The 15,967-nt window shown below is 44.5% G+C and overlaps 1 protein-coding gene across 2 annotated transcripts in view; it reads left to right on the top strand.

The window, feature by feature from the left end:
• GLDC (glycine decarboxylase) overlaps positions 1-15,967 on the top strand; it is a 117,675-nt gene that overhangs the window by 16,123 nt on the left and 85,585 nt on the right. For both annotated transcript variants that reach the window (XM_031654223.1, XM_031654222.1), the window contains exon 3: positions 8,476-8,611. In XM_031654223.1, the coding sequence (XP_031510083.1) occupies positions 8,476-8,611 (136 nt within the window). The remainder of the gene's footprint in view (positions 1-8,475; positions 8,612-15,967) is intronic.

Here is a 15,967-nt window from a genome sequence, read left to right as displayed (position 1 = left end):
CCACATACCCATGTATTTTACAAGGAGGATTTCATTCTACATGCAACATTTTAATGTTAATTTCAAATAAACAATATAGACACATTGTTCAAAACTCAAAAGCACAAAAATATCTACAGGGAGACCAGGCGGCGTGGCTCATGCCTGTAATCCCAGCACTTTGGGAGGCTGAGACTGGAAGATTGCTTGAGGCCAGGATTTGAAACCAGCCTGGGAAACATCGCGGGACCTTGTCTCTCTTAAAAAAAAGGGAAAAAAAAAGATATACAGTGAAAAGCAAGCCTCCCTCCCACATCTATTATCTTCTATTTATTATCAATTTCTTGTGAATCATTGCAAAGATGTTCTGCTAATATATAAACATATGCATATATAATTATTTTAAAAATATAAATGATAACATAATATTGTATGTGTATATGTGTATATGTAGTGTAAAACTTTAGGTATAGCAATTTTAGATTGTCAAAGAAGCAAAAACCAAAACATTTTCCCTTATAATTGAGGCCAAAAGAAATTGTAGGCTTGTGTTTGGGGTAATGGGGTTAAGGATGGGAAACAATGTGTGTATGTGTGTGTGTGTTTAGTTGTAGCAGGTATCTTGACTCATACAGATTGACTGTCCATGTTAATGACACTTTTCCAGTTCTTGTGGAAATTTACATAAATAGGATATTAAAACCTAGTCCTAGTAATGTATTGAAAATTTAACAGCTGTTGGGGGCCGAGGCGGGCAGATCACCTGAGGTCAGGAGTTCAAGACCAGCCTGTCCAATATGCTGAAACCCCATGTCCACTAAAAATACAAAAATTAGCTAGGCATGATGGCGGGCGCCTCTAATCCCAGCTACTCAGGAGGCTGAGGCAGGAGAATCGCTTGAACCCAGGAGGCGGAGGTTGCAGTGAGCCGAGATCGTGCCATTGCATTCCAGCCTGGGCGACAGAGTAAGACTTCATCTCAAAAAGAAAAAAGAAAATTTAACAGCAAAATCACCTTATTGCTATTGGAAAGCATTTATTTGGTGCATTGGTTAGTGCAAAACTGTTGCTATTTTAGGCGCAATGGCAAGGGAGTTGCTATAGCAAGGCTCTTATGTGGAATGATGTAAAGACGAAATACTGAGAAGCAGCAGTGCAAGTTCTTACCTGCAGTTCTTAGGAAGTGATACCTAGAGGCCACTGAACTCTGTTCTTGGTACATTAGGACCAGGAGATTATGCAATGCTCTGAGGCAGAAGAATAAACAAGGTCAGAAGCAGGCATTTATTCTGCAAGAAAAGAACTTACTGTGTAGGTTCCTGAAGGATTGCCTGAATTCCTTCATGGCCGAGAGTGCAAAATAATGCACAGTTGCTGGCTGCCCTGCATAGCTGTAGGCAAGCATCTGGAAGATGACGTCTTGTCTCCAAGTGTTTCTTTTTCTTTAGGCAGGGTCTCACTCTGTCACCCAGGTGGGAGTGCATTGGCGCAATCACAGCTCACTGCAGCCTTGACCTCCTGGGCTCAACCAATCCCCCTGCCTCATTCTTTGATTTTTTTTGGTAGAGACAAGGTCTCACTATGTTGGTCAGGCTTACACTCCTGGGCTCAAACAATCCTTCTGCCTCAGCCTCCCAAAGTGCTGGGATTACAGGCGTGAGCCACTGTCCCCGGCCTTCAGTCATTTCTTAATGGACGCCCCCCTTTCTCATTTGGTCTCTTTCCCTGCTGGTTAGTTTCGTTTTAGTTCATGTTCAGGAATTAGGCTTGTGCACAGGAGCAAGCTGGTTTTGTCCAGTTGAAAGGAAAAGTGTGAGGAATGTGCTCTGCTGTGAGCTTTGCTCTGGTGGGAAAATCTAGTTTTCTTTTTCCCTTTCCCATCTGCTGCCCAAGGTTTGGATGGCACAATCATTTCTCAGAATGCTTCTTTTACTACGCAGGAGGAAAAGGCTGCCACTTTGGGATTTAAGGACCCCATACAGTTTCCTCTAGAAAGGGAGCTCTTTTCAGCAGAAGAGGTGTGAATTGTGTGCTTAGTTAGGATTTGGGGTTTTATTTAGACATCATCATGTCCCTTAATTTGGACTTAAAGACTGGATTCTGTGAAGTTCAATTTCAGGTTGGTTCAGCAGGTAGATCTCTGAACATGGACTTTTCTGTCTTCTCTCCTTTTCTCTGCATCTATTGCTGTCTTGACATCAAAGTAACTCAAACTCTGGGCTTCTAGGTACACTGGGCTGGCTCTCCTACAGATCTGGCATTTCATGAGTGGGTCTGAGAAATGGCAGCCAGTGAACAAACATTTGAAACAATTCAGACACTAACTAGGCTGTATGTTTGGGGAATTATTTTTATTATATGTGGCTGTGGAAGCCTGAGGTCTTAGATTTTGTCACAGTAAGCTTACCCCTCTGTTCATCAAGTCACAGACAGTCTTGGCTTCTAGCTGGGAATTTTTCCTTGGGAAATTTTGTAGCGTTGGGCGATGGATGAGTGAATGGAAAGAAGCATGACTAGGGACTTGCCCTTAATGGCTCAAAAGTGTCCATTAACTTGTTGTATAGGGGACAGCTCATTCTATTAACTCACTTTGTTCTCAACAGAAGGTAAAATTGGGCATAACTACCAGGCTATCATGAGAACCAATCCAGGAAAACTCATTAGTCCCAAGCTGGATAGGGACAGAGTTCACAGGTCCTTGAGAAGTTTGGCTAGTCCTATAGAGACTAGAGTATATATTTATCGCCTTAGAAACTTCTTTGTCTCATGTTTGACATCTTTTATGCTTCTGGGTCTTATAGATATTTTGTTCTTTATTTAAACTAGTTTGCCTTTTTTTTTTTTTTTCCCTAGATGGAGTCTTGCTCTGTTGCCCAGGTTGGAGTGCAGTGGCACGATCTCGGCTCACTGTAACCTCCCTCTCCCGGGTTCATGCCGTTCTCCTGCCTCAGCCTCCTGAGTAGCTGGGACTACAGGCACCTGCCACCACGCCTGGCTAATTTTTAAAATATTTTTAGTAGAGGTGGGGTTTCACTGTGTTAGCCAGGATGGTCTTGATCTCCTGACCTTGTGATCCACCTGCCTCGGCCTCCCAAAGTGCTGGGATTGCAGGCATGAGCTACTGCACCCGGCCCACTAGTTTGCCTTTTAAATTTTTCAGGTGTTTGATTCAAGTGTGTAAGACATCAGTGGCTGCTCTGCAGGATGCTGATTTGTATCTGGAGACCCGGAACTCATGTGGATCGGGCCAGTGGGTTCCTGGCTGGTCTAATGTGACATCTTCTCTTCCTTAACTGTTTGAGGACATGGGGCAGGGCAGGAACACTTCCTGAGTGGCAGGTGGAGACTGAAGGGAGGGAGATGGGAACTGGGCTGTACTCAGGGCTCTCTCACAAGGGGCTTGACCTTTACCTATTACCTCCTGGACAGCTCTGCAGAGAGGTATGAGGGAACGGGTTTTCTTGTGAAAGGAAAATTCAAATCTCTCTTCTACTTGAGAGTCTAGGGACTCCAGACATCACCATCCCCCATAGTAGCTCTGATGATTTTCACATTTGAATGAAACACTTGAAATTTTTAAAAGGCCAATTAGTATAAATGAAGAACAAAACAATTAATTATAAAGACCCAGCAGCATAAAAGTGGTCAATCTTGAAACACAGTGGCAGGCACCATCTTAGTTCTTGTGTTCCTTCTTCTGTCAAGTGAAAAAATAAACTACCATTTTCACCTTCCACAACACTCCTGTTCAATTGAGCTGCTTCTTTTTATTTTTTATCTTTTATTTCAATCCTGCTCCTTCTGTAGTCAATTGAGCTTCTTGACTGGTCTCCCGGAGCTAATTGTCAGGACTAGAGTGGTGCCCCACCCCCTTCGTGGGATCCTAGCCTCCCCCTTCCTTTGGGTGAGATCCTATCTACTCCTTCCCAGGAGGTGGCCTCTGCTGACCTGTAAAACTTTAACCCCACCTTTCCTATCAGTGGGAATGAACATAACAGCTGGGGCTACTATCACAGGAGTGGAAAATAAAACCATAGTAAAAAGACCTCCAAAAGTCTACAAGCAAAATCTAAACATATTTGAGCACCTCTATATGGGGCGACAGTGCAGATTTTTGCTGAAGGCAGGCAGAGGGGTGGCATTTTGTGTTCTCAGAGGGAAGCGATCTGGAGTTTGGTTTAGTTTAGGATTCTTCTCAGCTTCTAGCCCCGAGCTCCAGGCCTTCTGTCACCTCCATGACTTTCCTGAATCTGAGTCCTTGAAGTGCATTTTTCAGAAAACGTGGATCCTACTATTCCCCTTCCTTTGGGTGAGAGCCTATCTACTCCTTCCCAGGAGGCGGCCTCTGCTGCAGACCCATACAACTTTAACCCCACCTTTCCTATCAGTGGGAAGTCACCTAACAGCTAGGGCTACTATCACAGGAGTGGAAAATAAAACCACGGTAAAAAGACCTTCCAAAAGTCTACAAGCAAAATCAAAACAACACATTTGAGCACCTCTATACGGGGCGAGAGCTAGATTTTTGCTACAGTCCCTCACTAGGGATTGTGGCTCTTGGCACAATAGCCAAATTCCTATCTCTCTAATCCTATTTTGTCTCCTGGGGCTGGGTATGAGGAAGGAGAGTCCTGCACTGGAAGAATTACGTTAGCAGTTTCACTCACTATGGGGACTGTTGGTTTAAATAACCCTTTTGGCTCCCACCAATGTCCATTTAGCTATTTCTAATTATTTCAACTACTATTACATTAGTTTTCTCCAGGTATGCAGCCAATTAACAGTCAGCCATTGAGTTGGTTCTCTCAGCCATGCTGCTTGTGGAACAACCTGACTGCAAGGCTATACTGCTTTCCTTTCCCATGCCAGGCCATGTAAGTGAGAGAGCAATCAGTGCAAATCTTTGGGCTAGATAACTGGTGGTGCTGGTTTGGCCTGCTGGTTTGACCTCTGGCCGCGTCACTCTGAGGGACTGTGGGAGAGGTTGCTGCACCCCTCTGCACAGACTTCCAACACATTCCAGTACCGTAGCACCAGCTCTCTTACGCCAGTGGATGATGTTGGTTAGTAAAGAGAATGGTACTATGGGGGTCGATTACTTCCACTAGTAGAATCTTAATGATGCGTGGGAAACCGTGTCTGGCAAAGTGCTGGAGTTCACCTGAGCCTTTTTTTGTTTTTTTGGAGACAGTGTCTCGCTCTGTCGCCCAGGCTGGAGTGCATTGGCGTGATCTCGGCTGACTGCAACCTCTACCTCCCGGGCTCAAGCAATTCTCCTGCTCCAGCCTCTGAAGTAGCTGGGATTACAGGCGCACGCCACCAGGCCCAGCTGATTTTTGTGTTTTTAGTAGAGACGGGGTTTCACCATGTTGGCCAGGCTGGTCTTGAACTCCTTGACCTCAAGTGATCCTCCTGCCTCAGCCTCCCAAAGTGCTGGGATTACAGGTGTGAACCACTGCACCCGGCCAACCCGAGCCTTTTTTAACTGGTCAGCTGGGCCCAAGAGTATTACCATGTCTCCTAAAAATGACTGATATAGTTTCTTTATTAGTTTTCTGTGGCTGCCATGTACTATAGTACCACAAACTAGGTGGCTTAAAACAACAGGAGCCTGTTCACTCCCAGTTCCGTAGTCAGAAATCAAGATGTTGGCAGGGTTGGCTCCTTTCTGGGAGCTCTGAAGGAGGATCAGTTCCCTGCCTCTCTCCCAGCTTCTGGGGGTTGCTAGCAGTCCGTGGCACTCCTCGGCCTGTGGATGCATTGCTCCAACCTGTGCTGCCATCAGATATGGCGTTCTTCTTGCGTGTGTGTCTGCATGTCCCAATTTTGCTCTTCTTATAAGGACACCAATCATTGGATTAGGGCTGACCCTAATCCAGCATGATCTCATTTTAACTTGATTACATCAGTGGAGACCCTATTTTCAAGTAAGGTTGTAGTCAGAGGTACCATGGGGTTAGGATTTGAAAGTATCATTTTTGGGAACACAGTTCAACTCGTAACACTCCTCTTACCCATCTCTCTCCTGAACTATAGTGCTGGCCTCTTACTGTATCTCCCTGGGCCAGGGTCTCCCCTCAGTGACCTTTCCACACCATCAGTAGAATTATCTTCTTATATTGTAAAAAGAATCATATTCTCCAGCTTGATTTCCAAAGGCTAAACTCAGTTTGACAGACAGAGCCCTTCACAGGCTGTTGTCATTGGAGAGCTGGACCGGTGTGGAACAGGGACCTGTCCCCCCTGCACAGGATCATAATTGAAGCTGGACTCGCCTACAAGGCACCGCTAATTAATCTTTCCTCCTACTGGGCGTCTGAATCATTCTGCCCCTAAGAAGATTATTTGGGAGGTGACTGGACTTCTTGCATGATTGTTCCTAGGGATGCTGTCCTTGCCTGTCTTCTCAGATGTGGGTTTATTGCATTTTTACTTATTTCCTAAACTTTCAGTGGAAGAAGGCAAGATCATCTTCCATAAGGTAGTTAGATTATATTACTCATGGAATTAATACCTTCAAGACTATCCACTCTTTTCTTTCTTACTCTACTCTGGCAAAGTACCATATCTCCTGTGAATTTATTTCCTGGGAAAGCATGTGGAGTGGGGAGTGTGTGTATGTGTGTGTGTGTGTGTGTGTGTGGTGGAGGGTGAAAGTATTTTACCTGAGGATAAAGATTGATGCAAATAATATTCAGATAGAGTTCAGTAGGGTTAAAACATGTTAAGTGTCTTCTTGCCAGTTTGCTCTCTTGGATTTTGCTGTATCTACATTTTTCTCTGATAAGGGAACAATAAAATAAATCATTTCCCAGAGTTAAGTGACTGAGTCCCTAAGAAGATCTTAAAGGAGACAGACATTTGCCTAAGTAGTTAAATCCCAGTTAAATTTTAGTAACACAATCTATCTCTATGCGGAGAGGCAAATAAAGAACCATATGATGTCATTTGTATCTAAAAAGTACCCTTCAGTGGCTGGGCGCGGTGGCTCACGCCTGTAATCCCAGCACTTTGGGAGGCTGAGGTGAGTGGATCACATGGTCAGGAGTTTGAGACCAGCCTGGCCAATATGGTGAAACCCTGTCTCTACTAAAAATACAAAAATTAGTTGGGTGTGGTGGTGTGCACCTGTAGTCCCGCCTACTCAGGAGGCTGAGGCAGAAGAATCACTTGAACCTGGGAGGCAGAGGTTGCAGTGAGCCAAGATCAAGCCACTGCACTCCAGCCTGGGTGACAGAGCAAGACTCCCTCTCAAAAAAAAAAAAAAAAAAAAAAAAAAAGGGTACCCTTCAGTGTAAGAGCTGTCCATGTAGCAACTCTCAATTTAGTCCAATGGATTAAAGTGTGAGACTGGATTAGTAATCCTTTAATTTAAAGTTGTGTGACCCCGGCCAAATGACTGTCTTCAATCCTCAGTGTCCCAGGCCGCATGAAAAGCATATGGTACAATTCCTGGCAGAATAATGTTCAATAAATATCAAATGCTATTATTTTGTTATTATACGAATGACCCGAGAAAGGGTCCCACCTGCATCCAAGTACGTTTATACTTCTTAATTACCAAAGCGCCTGCATGAGAATGCTGGTAGAAACTGCATGAGGGTGTTTTGTTTTTGTTTTGTTTTTGTTTTTGTTTTTGTTTTTGAGATGGGGGTCTCACTCTGTCACCCAGGTTTGAGTGCAGTGGCGCCATCTTAGCTCACTACAACCTCCACCTCCCAGGCTCATGTGATCCTCCCACGTCAGCCTCCCAAGAATCCCGGACCACAGGTGCGAACCACCACGCCTGGCTAATTTTTTGCATTTTTGGTAGAGACGGGGTTTCACCGTGTTGCCCAGGCTGGACTTGAACTCCTGAGCACAAGCGATCCGCCCACCTCAGCCTCTCAAAGTTCTGGGATTACAGGTGTGAGCCACTGTCCCCAGCTTTGCATGAGGGTCTTTGATTACAACTGATATTTTCTATTTTTGGGTGATGGCCTTTTTATAAGTTGCCGTTTCAGTGACACAAAGGAGGAATGTGTAACTGAGTAGAACAGTTTTAGAGAAAATGTAGGTTATGTGTTAATTAGACTGAAGCCGTGTCTACTTCCAGAGAGTATAAGGCAGTTTAGAAGGTAAAACACAGTATTTTACTGGGAGTAAGACAGAATTTTTATTTAGCGTATATACAGCAGAAACAGAAAGGGAACAGAAAAAGCCTGGAATGAGGCAAGTGTAAAAATGGGCAATTCTAGCAAACAGAACTGAATAAGGAAGAGTCAAAACAATGACGAGGGACCAACCTTGAGGAGAAATTGAGTGTTGTTTGGGAATTTTTTTTTTTTTGAGATATCGCATACAGTACTTAGTGATGGTTGGATGGAAGACTCTTAACGTTTTCCATATAGTTATTCTCTCATAAATATTCAAACAAAGTGAGGATTTTAAACTGTAATTAGAGCTTCTTTCTGAGACATCTTCTCTCTGTAACATTTCTCTTTTTCCCACAATCAGGTGAAAATGAAATCCTTGCAACTCTGCATGCCATTTCAAGCAAAAACCAGATCTGGAGATCATATATTGGCATGGGCTATTATAACTGCTCAGTGCCACAGACGATTTTGCGGAACTTACTGGAGAACTCAGGATGGTAATGTATTTCTCGGTTCAGGAACAGGACTACTATGATTTGCATAATTCTCTCCATCCTCCATCTGTCCCCTGGCAGTCTCAGAGACTCCACACTGACACCCACCCCCCAGTGCTGTGCCAACCTCCGGGAACCTACCAGGTTTCTCCGGATTGGGAAATGTTCTTGCTCAAATGTTGAGGAAATAGAAGTTTCTTCCTACTTCTAGTCCCATAAAATCTGCTAGGATGCTAAATTGTGGATCTGATCATCTCTTCCTCTTCTCCAACTTAATTTCTGTGCTGTATTTGAGTAAGATGTGAAACCTGCAGGTGGGTAGATTCAGGGCTTTACTCCTCCTTGGAGACCCTGGGACTTAGGCTACTTCTGAGCTGTCTCAGTGAGTCAGTGGTGGAGTCTGGGAGAGAATCTTGGTCCACTGTCTTCTGTCAGGATTCCACCTGACCACCCTGCCCAGATGGAGTCTTGCTGTGTATCCCAGTCTGGAGTACAGTGGCATGATCTTGGCTCATTGCAACCTCTGCCTCCCAGGTTCAAGCAATTCTCCTGCCTCAGTCTCCCAAGTAGCTGGGATTACAGGTGCGCGCCATATGCTGGACTAATTTTGTATTTTTAGTAGAGACGGGGTTTCACCATGTTGGTCTTGAACTCCTGACCTCAGGTGATCTGCCCGCCTCGGCCTCCCAAAGTGTTGGGATTACAGGCATGAGCCACCACACCCAGCTCTTCTGTCAGGATTTTTAAGGGGGACAGATAATCGTGTTCCCTTCCCCTTCCACCCCCAAAATTTTTGATTCACAACTGACTAACAAAAAGACATAGTGTTGGAGATCATAATATCAGCTTTATTGCTAGCACTTTCTAGAGAAAGAGAACATGTGCATTCTGTAGACAGGCTCTTCTAGAAAAGATAAGAGAGAAGCCTGAGCTATGCATGCTCAGTTACTTATTCCAGTCTCACCTCAACAGTTAGATAAATCACTCCTTTTTTTTTTTCTCCCTGAGACAGAGTCTCACTCTGTCGCCCAGGCTGGAGTGCAGTGGCACAATCTCAGCTCACTGCAACCTCTGCCCTCTGAGTTCAAGCGATTCTCCTGCCTCAGCCTCCAGAGTAACTGGGAATATAGGCGCCAGCCACAGCGCCTGGCTAATTTTTTGCATTTTTAGTAGAGACAGGGTTTCACCATCTTGGCCAGGCTGGTCTTGAACTCCTGACCTCGTGATCCACCCGCCTCGGCCTCCAAAGTGCTGGAATTACAGGCATGAGCCACCGCGCCGGGCCATCACTCCTACTTCTAGGGGTGGGGGTGTGTGTGTGTGTGTGTGTGTGTGTGTGTGTGTGTCCATTTGTGTCTGTCTCCTGTCCACTCTGGTCCTCACTGATGGTGGGGTGTGTGTGTGTGTGTGTGTGTCTGTCCATCCATGTTTGTGTCTCCTGCCCACTCCAGCCCTCACTGATAGAACAACACTGAAAGCATTTCTCCTGCATTTGAGAAAATACTTCTAGTCCACTTCCATGCTATTTCATTGTTTTCCATTGTTGTTTGCTGTATGATGTAAATAATCAAATAGGCCAGGCGCGGGGGCTCATGCCTGTAATCCCAGCACTTTGGGAGCCTGAGGCGGGTAGATCACCTGAGGTCAGGAGTTTGAGACCAGCCTGACCAACATGGAGAAACCCCATCTCTACTGAAAATACAAAATTAGTCGGGCATGGTGGCACATGCCTATAATCCCAGCTACTTGGGAGGCTGAGGCAGAAGAATCGCTTGAACCTGGGAGGCGGAGGTTGTGGTGAGCCGAGATTGCAGCATTGCACTCCAGCCTGGGGAGTTCAGGACATCTGCCTCTTCTGTTCATTGGGAAATAATGTCTAACTGTGGAGGAGGAAAGGTGGGGACTCCTAAGCCCTTCTTTCCCATCTTTTTGGATTGGTGCCATTTTAGACACCAGAAACATTGAGTTAAAATTTTATTTCAAATGAAATTTTAAGACTTAAAATTTTTAGTCTTAAAAGGAAGACATCTTTTGCTTAGGAGTCTCCTTTTGAGACGGAGTCTCGCTCTGTCACCCAGGCTGGAGTGCAGTGGCCGGATCTCAGCTCACGGCAAGCTACGCCTCCCGGGTTCACGCCATTCTCCGGCCTCAGCCTCCCGAGTAGCTGGGACTACAGGCGCCCGCCACCTCGCCCGGCTAGTTTTTTTTTGTATTTCTTAATAGAGACGGGGTTTCACCGTGTTAGCCAGGATGGTCTCGATCTCCTGACCTCGTGATCCGCCCGTCTCGGTCTCCCAAAGTGCTGGGATTACAGGCTTGAGCCACCGCGCCCGGCCAGGAAGACATCTTGTTTGAAAATATAGGTGTACACTTTTCATTTCCAGCATGGAAACAAATCAAATATAGATGAAGTATGATGATAATTCCCAGGTGATTTTTTATTTTTTTTTAATTTTTTTTTATTTTTTGAGACGGAGTCTCGCGCTGTGTCACCCAGGCTGGAGTGCAGTGGCGCGATCTCGGCTCACTGCAATCTCCGCCTCCCAGGTTCATGCCATTCTCCTGCCTCAGCCTCCGAGTAGCTGGGACTACAGGCGCCCGCCACCACGCCCGGCTAGTTTTTTGTATTTTTAGTAGAGACGGGGTTTCACCATGTTAGCCAGGATGGTCTCGATCTCCTGACCTCGTGATCCACCCGCCTCGGCCTCCCAAAGTGCTGGGATTACAGGCTTGAGCCACCGCACCCGGCCTAGGTGATTTTTTAAAAGTTAGTTTGTGGAAGAGATAACTTTAATTTCTAGCAGGATCATCATGATATGAGGATAGAGTAAGTTGTTGCCTCTGCAATTCAAAGGTATTCCTAGCAAGGGGCACATACTGGCTTTCAGATTAACATATGTAAAAACCAACTTTCCTAAAGGCAATTCAGGTTTCACTAATGGAAAATCATAAGTTGCATCAACAGGAGCTTTTGAAATACCCAAGGACATGCTCCCAATCAATGAGTGTTAACAATTTGATCAACACTTTGCATCTTTGTCTGCTTTTCCATCATTCCAAACATAATCCTGGTGCGTGCATGCGCTTTGTCCTAGATGCAATTATTTTTATCATTATAGGAGCCAGATGTCTCAGCACAATCATTCCTGTATTGCTGTCTCTGTACATAACCCTTAGTTTCAGTATGTTCCACTTTATTAATAAGGGGACAGGAGGCCGGGCGCGGTGGCTCAAGCCTGTAATCCCAGCACTTTGGGAGGCCGAGACGGGCGGATCACAAGGTCAGGAGATCGAGACCATCCTGGTTAACACGGTGAAACCCCGTCTCTACTAAAAAATACAAAAAAACTAGCCGGGCGAGGTGGCAGGCGCCTGTAGTCCCAGCTACTCGGGAGGCTGAGCCAGGAGAATGGCGTAAACCCGGGAGGCGGAGCTTGCAGTGAGCTGAGATCTGGCCACTGCACTCCAGCCTGGGCGACAGAGCTAGACTCCGTCTCAAAAAAAAAAAAAAAAAAAAATAAGGGGACAGGAAAATCAAAGAACTAATTTCTCTGTAGTGTATATGAATGCGTTTGCATTCATGAAGGCTTCTTTTTCATTGTGGTATTGGTAAAAATTTGAATGGTAAACTCCAAGGTTAATTTCAAAAGAAAATGGCCTGTTTCTCTTCCCCCTTAAGAAAAGCCTCAAAAGTACATGAACGGGCTGCAGCATTCCAGCCGTCTGAATACTGGCCAGCAGCCTTTGCTCTTGGTGACTATACAGAATATTCACCATATTGCTTTCTGGCTGTGGGCAGATGTTAATTTACTGTAGGAGCAGCCAGTGTTTTGAGAAGGAGATGATGTTGTCCTATACTTTTCATTTGTTTTTCGGGTGCATTCTAAATACTGTTTCTTTCTATTCTCTGAAAGCTGATCTGAACCAGAGAGTGATACTGCGCCCCACCACTGCTGATAGGGAGGGCTGTGCATATGTGGGTGGTAGACTTCACATTATCATCCTTCTGAATGGTTTCCATAGAGATGGAACCAACAAATTCCGGTGACGTGAGGGGAAAATAAATGGATGACATAGCCTCGAAAGAAAACAAACATTTGGGCTCTTGAAAGACAATTTACATCAGGTCTAGAATTTATTTTACGGGGTTCACTATTCCAAATTTTCAACTACTGATAACATCAGAACATTTACATTTTCCTTGTAGCTATTTCTGTTTGGTATAATTTTGGCAGCAGGGTTAAAATGAGAGAATCTCAGGAGTGTTTGTCCTGCAAACCCCCATGACCCCCTTTCCCAATTAATTCCAAAAGACAGTAAAAATGATAGAGAACACTGAATATTTCGGGTGAAATGTTAATGCCATGTTGAATATATCAAGCCTCCTGTTTGAGCTGAGCTAAATGCCTTCTTGGATGTGCAGATACCTTTTTACATGTTAAAATATATTTAGGAACAAACCAGTTGAGTTAGTCAGTTGGAACATAGACTTTATAGATCACAGACACATTTTCTTAATCACTATGTTTTACCTAATTGAGTCAAACTCTTGTAAACATGATGGCAGGCCTTTTGATAGCATTTTTCTCCTGAAATGAGGGTTATTTATCATCCCTCAGATCCGAGGCTTACTGTCCTTTAATAGATCATTGTTAAGAGCATTAATACCTGTTTTATTTCAGTAGTGCCAAAAACCTGTAGACTAATACAAGAAGTTTACAGTGAAAGGAGTGAGATTACATATTTGGCATCTTTGCAAAACAACAATTTTAAAGGTCTCTACCTTTAGCAGTGCTAAATAACATTAACCTCACCTTGGACTTATAAAAGAGTTGAGAGAGAAATATTACATAAGGGATGAAAAAGATGTAACTAATTAGAATAAATAGTTTTTAAGTGGAAATATGTAATAATATCTAAATAGAATTCTGGGGAAGTCCTTTTGGGAAAGGTCTATCAGCATATGCTTTAAACATTTTTTTGAAGATGAAAATGAAAAAAAACTCCAACTTTTCAAGAGCCAGTGGGTCACTGAAAATACTGATCTTAAGCCAGGCATGGTGGCTTGTGCCTGTGGTTCCAGCTCCTTGGGAGGCCGAGGCAGGAAGATCACATGAGTCCAGAAGTTTGAGGCTATAGTGCCCAATCATTGCACCTGTGAACAGCCACTGCACTCCAGCCTGGGTAGCATAGCACAAGCCTGTATACAAACAACAGAAAAGAAAATACTGATTAGGCCAAGTGCGGTGGCTCACACCTGTATCCCAGCACTTTGGGAGGCCGAGGTGGGCAGATCAGTTGAGGTCAGGTGTTTGAGACCAGCCTGGCCAACATGGCGAAACCCTCTCTCTACAAAAAATACAAAAAAATGTAGCCAGGCATAGTGGTGGGCACCTGTAATCTCGGCACCTGTAATACTCGGGAGGCTGAAGGAGGAGAATCACTTGAACCCAGGAGGAGGAGGCTACAGTGAGTGGAGATTGCACCACTGCACTCTAGCCTGGGTGACAGTGAGACTCCGTTTCAAAAAAAAAAAAAAGAAAAAGGAAAAGAAAATACTGGTTAAATACTAAGTTTTTTTTTTTTAGACAGGGTCTCTGTCTGTCACCTGGACTAGCACACAGTGGTGCTCTAATAGCTCACTGTAAACTGGAACTCCTTGGCTCACCTAATCCTCCCACCTCAGCCTCCTGAGTAGGTAGGACTTACAGGTTTCTCAGCAGGCTAATTTTTTTTTTTTTTTTTAATTTTTAATAGAGACAAGGTTTCTCTATGTTGCCCAGGTTGATCTTGAACTACTTGCCCCAAGAGATTTTCCTCCCAAAGTGCTGACAGGTGTGAGCCACCACACCTAGCCTGTATACTGAGTCTTAAAACACATAGACACATATAGACAGAAAACTAGGGATTTTAAAAGTTTTTGAGTGTTCTTATAAATTCAAAATAATTTACAGATGCTAATTTACGGTTGCTATTATTGACTTGAATAATCTTTGGACAGTACATTAGTCTGATTTGAGCGTTAAGAAAAATCTCTCATATATTGGCCGGGCGCGGTGGCTCAAGCCTGTAATCCCAGCACTTTGGGAGGCCGAGGCGGGCGGATCACGAGGTCAGGAGATCGAGACCATCCTGGCTAACATGGTGAAACCCCGTCTCTACTAAAAATACAAAAAACTAGCCGGGCATGGTGGCGGGCGCCTGTAGTCCCAGCTACTCGGAGGCTGAGGCAGGAGAATGGCCTGAACCTGGGAGGCGGAGCTTGCAGTGAGCCGAGATCGCGCCACTGCACTCCAGCCTGGGTGACACAGCGCGAGACTCCGTCTCAAAAAAAAAAAAAAAAAAAGAAAAATCTCTCATATAGACGATGTTATTTCCACTGAGAGCCAAGAGATACTGGCTAGAGTGAGGTTTAGTTATTTGTCCCCATTCACAAGTACACTCATGCCCTGTGTAGTGATATTTTGGTCACTGACAGATTGTGTATATGACAGTGGTCCCATAAAATTGTATTTCTGTATTTTTACTGTAACTTTTCTGTATTTAGAAACACAAATACTTAACCATTGTTTTACAATTGCCTATAGTATTCAGTACAGTTACGTGCTGTACATGTTGGTAGCCTGGGAGTGATAGGCTATGCCATGTAGCCTAGGTGTGTAGTAGGCTATACCTTCTAAGTACGTGTAAGTACACTCTTTGAGGTTCACACAACAATGACTAAATCACCTAATGATGGATTTCTCAGAACACGTTTCTGTTAAGCCATGCATGACTGTAGAAAATTAGTAAGATTAAGCCTTGGCATAGTGGCTCACTCCTGTTATCCCAGAAATTTGAGAGGCTGAGATGGAAGGATCACTTGAGCCCAGGAATTTGAGACCAGCCTGGACAACATAGTAATACCCTGTCTCTATTTAAAAAAAAAAAAAAAAGATTAAAACCCAGGGCTTCAGCTGGGTGTGGTGGCTCACACCTATAATCCCAACATTTTGGGAGGCCGAGGTGGGCAGGGTCGTTGAGCCCAGGAGTTTGAGACCAGCCTGGCCAACATGGTGAAACTCCATCTCTACAAAAAAATATAAAAATTAGCTGGGCGTGGTGGTGCATACCTGTAGTCCCAGCCACTCGGGAGGCTGAGGTGCAAGGATTGCTTAAGCCCAGGAGGTGGAGGTTGCAGCGAGCCAGGATCAGGCCACTACACTCTAGCCTGTGTGACAGAGCAAGACTCTGTCTCAAAAAACAAAACAAAAACAAAAACTCAGTGCTTCTTAATACTTAGTAGTTTTCAAGATGCAGGGATACTGTAAATCACTGTACTGTTTAAGAGAATGCAGACAGATATGCTCTTTCTGAAGA

This window comes from Papio anubis, chromosome 13, assembly GCF_008728515.1.
Source record: "Papio anubis isolate 15944 chromosome 13, Panubis1.0, whole genome shotgun sequence".
In the NCBI taxonomy this organism is placed as follows: Eukaryota; Metazoa; Chordata; class Mammalia; order Primates; family Cercopithecidae; genus Papio; species Papio anubis.
This window is presented reverse-complemented; position numbering and strand designations above follow the sequence as displayed.